Source organism: Pseudonaja textilis, chromosome 1, assembly GCF_049901715.1.
Source record: "Pseudonaja textilis isolate UNSWEBS1 chromosome 1, rPseTex1.2, whole genome shotgun sequence".
NCBI lineage: Eukaryota > Metazoa > Chordata > Lepidosauria > Squamata > Elapidae > Pseudonaja > Pseudonaja textilis.
The window spans coordinates 228925052-228928864 of record NC_141990.1 but is presented as its reverse complement, the minus strand read 5'-3'; the positions used below and the strand labels follow the sequence as shown (position 1 = coordinate 228928864).

General features: G+C 46.4%; 1 protein-coding gene across 1 annotated transcript; it reads left to right on the top strand.

Annotated features, from left to right (window-relative positions):
- The first annotated feature begins 1601 nt into the window (after positions 1-1601).
- On the top strand, positions 1602-3305 carry LOC148128075 (NACHT, LRR and PYD domains-containing protein 12-like). Its single transcript, XM_087928265.1, has 4 exons — positions 1602-1615; positions 2411-2581; positions 2771-2941; positions 3131-3305. Exons 1-4 carry the CDS (start codon positions 1602-1604, stop codon positions 3303-3305), a joined length of 531 nt encoding a protein of 176 aa, XP_087784391.1.
- Positions 3306-3813: the final 508 nt, after the last annotated feature.

Below are 3813 nucleotides of genomic sequence, written 5' to 3'. Positions count from 1 at the left end.
CCGGAGTCTTTAAATTTTTGAAGGACTGCTCTGAGTCGTTTTTCCAATTGTTTCTTATTGGGGGCTGCTACTAAAACATCGTCAAAATAGGGCATGACTCCTTTAATTCCATGCAGCAGTCTTTCCATTAGGCTCTGGAAAAACCCCGGTGCGACGCTAACTCCAAATTGAAGTCAGTTGCATTTAAATGCCCCTCAATGTGTCACGATAGTTTGAGCCTCAGCAGTTTCAGCATCAACTGGCAGTTGTTGATAGGCTTGTGCCAGGTTGAGCTTTGCAAAGATTCTGCCACCCCACAGTGAGTGTAGGAGATGCTGGACTACCGGCACGGGGTAGGCACTCTGCTGCAAAGCATGGTTGAAGGTGGCTTTGTAGTCTCCACAAATTCTCAGGGAGCCATCTGGTTTGATGTGGGTGACAATTTGTGTTTCCCATTGGGCATGGTCGATGGGTTCTAATACGCCTTGCGCTATGAGCTTATTTAATTGCTCATCTATTTTCAGCTTGAGTGCAAATGGCACTCGGCGCGGTTTGAGGCAGATGGGAGCGATGTCAGGGCTAATATTAAAGGAGATTGGGGACCCCTTGTACTTGCCTAAGTGTCATCGAAGACCTCTTGGAAGTCTTGTACGAGCGTCGCTTCCCAGTCTTCGTCATCTGTGTGATTGATGCCTGCCATCTCGATCCCCAGGGGTGTGAACCATTGCAAACCGAGTAGGCTGGGGTGGTCCTTATCAATGATTGTGAGTGGTAGGATGCTGGTATGGTTTTTAAAAGAAATCTTGAAATGTCCTGTACCAGCGACTGGGATGCGGTTCCCTTGATAGTCTCTTAAAATCAGTTTCTGGTCATGTAGTTCTTCATGGCGTATGCTGGGTATCAGGCGGTTTATGGTCTGCCAAGATACCATAGAGAGGTAGGAGCCAGAGTCTACTTCCATGGTGCATGGTTGGTTCTCCATGGCGACCTCAATACGTATCTTCCATGCGTCTATTGGTGAAGCATGGCCAATGATAACTGTTTGGTGCGTTTCTTCCCTTCTTGGTGCATCTATGAACTTCTTAGTTCGGCTATCCCAGCTCCATCTGCTGTCAGTCGGGTGGTCCCAGTTTTTGGAGGGGGTGCCATCTAGTCTTCTCGAGCTGTTTCCTCGACGCCGGGGGCTGAAATCTCTTTTGTTGCAGCATACTTTGGCGATATGCCCTCGTTTCTCACAAAAACGGCAAACAGCGTCCAGGAATTTGCATTCGGAACGTGGGTGGTTTCCTCCGCAGCCGGCACACTGGTACCTCGACTTACGACCATGCCGGTCTTGCCATTCATGATCTGACTGAAGTCTGTGAATTTCTTCCTCTTCGCTGTCAGAAGGGGATTCGATGTCGCCATGGTGGGTAGAGTCTGTGAGTTTTTCTGTTGTGGTGGTCGTCTCACCGGTTGAATGGCAGTCAGTTCCATTTGAACACCGCATTCGCGCCGCTGACTTTCGGGAGGCTTTGGCTGTGGTGGCTTTGGCTAAGGCGTCGGTGAGGGAGATGTCCCCTTTGGCCATTAACCTGCTTTGAAGCGTCGGGTCTTTCAGGTTGAGGATGACCCGGTCACGCATGGCCTCGTCCAGGTTAGTGAATCCACACAGACCCCCTAGGTTCCTCAGGTCGGCTACGAACTCACTGATGCTCTCACCCTTGCGCTGGTCTCACTGATAGAAATCGTGCCTTGGGATGAGCGTTGGTATGGCTGGAGAGAAGTGGTTCCGGAGGATGGGAGCTAGGGTGTCCCAATCCATTGTCTTGACATCTGCGGGCTTCGCTAGTGCCTTGGCCATTTTAAAGACAGCGGGCCCGCAATGCATTAAGAAGACTGCTCGCTTCTTGCTCCCGGTAGCTTCTTTTAAGTTATTGGATTCCAGGAACATTTGGAAGCGATCGATGTAGGACTCCCAGTCCTCACTGGCTGGGTTGAATGGTGCGGGTGGCGCGGCGCTGCTGGCCATTTCGCTGGTCGTCTTAGCACTGTTTGCCACGTGCTAATCAACCTTGTTGTCTCAGAATCCCACCTTCATCGCCAGTGTTAAGTATGGTCGGTGGGTCCCATTGAGACACGAGGTTCGAGTAGTGAACAACAGCTCTTTATTAAGGAGGCAGATTCTGAGACAAAACGAGCCTAGCTGCGGCAGCCCTTTATATAGAGCTGGCTGAGGCTAGGCACCCTATGACAGTCTTTTAAGCTTGCCACGCTTGGTTTCACCCAATCGCGGCAAACCCCATACGAACCAATCAGGAATGCGTATATCGTCCAATCACGGCCTGGCTCTTCCGCACCAATGGGAATGCAGGTCTACGAGCTTGCTTAGTATGGAACAGACTCTTTTTGTTGTAATTGTAATTGTAATTTTCCTTGCTATTCTCTACAGGCTTTCTGGAGAGATACTGACCGAATCCTCCAGCAGGCATCTTGCAGAAGTCCTCAGAAAAAAACAGAGATTGAATAGATTAGACTTGTCCCTCGGAAATCTAGATGACAAAGCAATGGAAGTGCTATGTGAGGGTCTGAATCATCCAGAATGTGAAATAAAAATGCTTCAGTAAGTGACTCTTTTTTCATTCCATTTGATCTTCACAACCCCTTTTTGTGATGTTTAATATTCTATAAATATATCCAGGAGAGGCAGTTCAGTTGCCCTACAAAATCACATTCCTTTCAATTGCTATTAGAATACATTCCTGTTAGTTTTTCGCAAAATAATTGTAATTTTTGTTGCTATTCTCCACAGGGTTTCTGGAGAGATACTGACCAAATCCTCCAGCAGGCATCTTGCAGAAGTCCTCAGAAAAAAACAGAGATTGAATAAATTAGTCTTGTCCCTCAAGAACCCAGATGACAAAGCAATGGAAGTGCTATGTGAGGGTGTGAATCATCCAGAATGTGCAATAAAAATGCTTGAGTAAGTGACTCTTTTTTCATTCAGTTTGATCTTCACAACCCCTTTTTGTGATCTTTAATATTCTATAAATATATCCAGGAGAAGCAGTTCAGTTGCCTTACATAATCATATTCCTTTCAATTGCTATAAGAATACATTCCTGTTAGTTTTTCACAAAATAATTGTAATTTTTCTTGCTATTCTCCACAGGCTTTCTGGAGAGATACTGACCGAATCCTGCAGCAGGCATCTTGCAAAAGTCCTCAGAAAAAACCAGAGATTGAATGTATTATACTTGTCCCTCAAGAACCCAGATGACAAAGCAATGGAAGTGCTATGTGAGGGTCTGAATCATCCAGAATGTGCAATAAAAACGCTTGAGTAAGTGACTTTTTTCATTGAGTTTGATCTTCACAACCCCTTTTTGTGATGGTTAATATTCTATAAATATATCCATGAGAGGCAGTTCAGTTGCCTTACATAATCACATTCCTTTCAATTGCTATAAGAATACATTCCTCTTAGTGTTATGTGTGGGCGGTGGGTCCCAAGGAGAGAAGAGACTCAAAATAGTGACAACAGCTCTTTATTAGGGAACCAGATACTGAGACAAGACTCCCAGTCGAGGCAGCTCCTTTTATAGAGCTGGCTGCGGCTAGGCAGCCTATGACATGCATTTGAGCTTGGTTTTACCCAATCGCGGCAGCTGAATAAGAACCAATCAGAACTCTTAGTTCTCTCCAATCACGGCCCAGCTTTTCTGGACCAATAGTGTTAGTGATTGGGGACAAACCCCCAAGCAGAGTGTGCAGCAGCAGTCAAGCCAGGCAGCCAAATGAGAGAGGCTGGGCCCAAGAGTATACACACACTGGAGACAAAAACTGTTTGTGTTT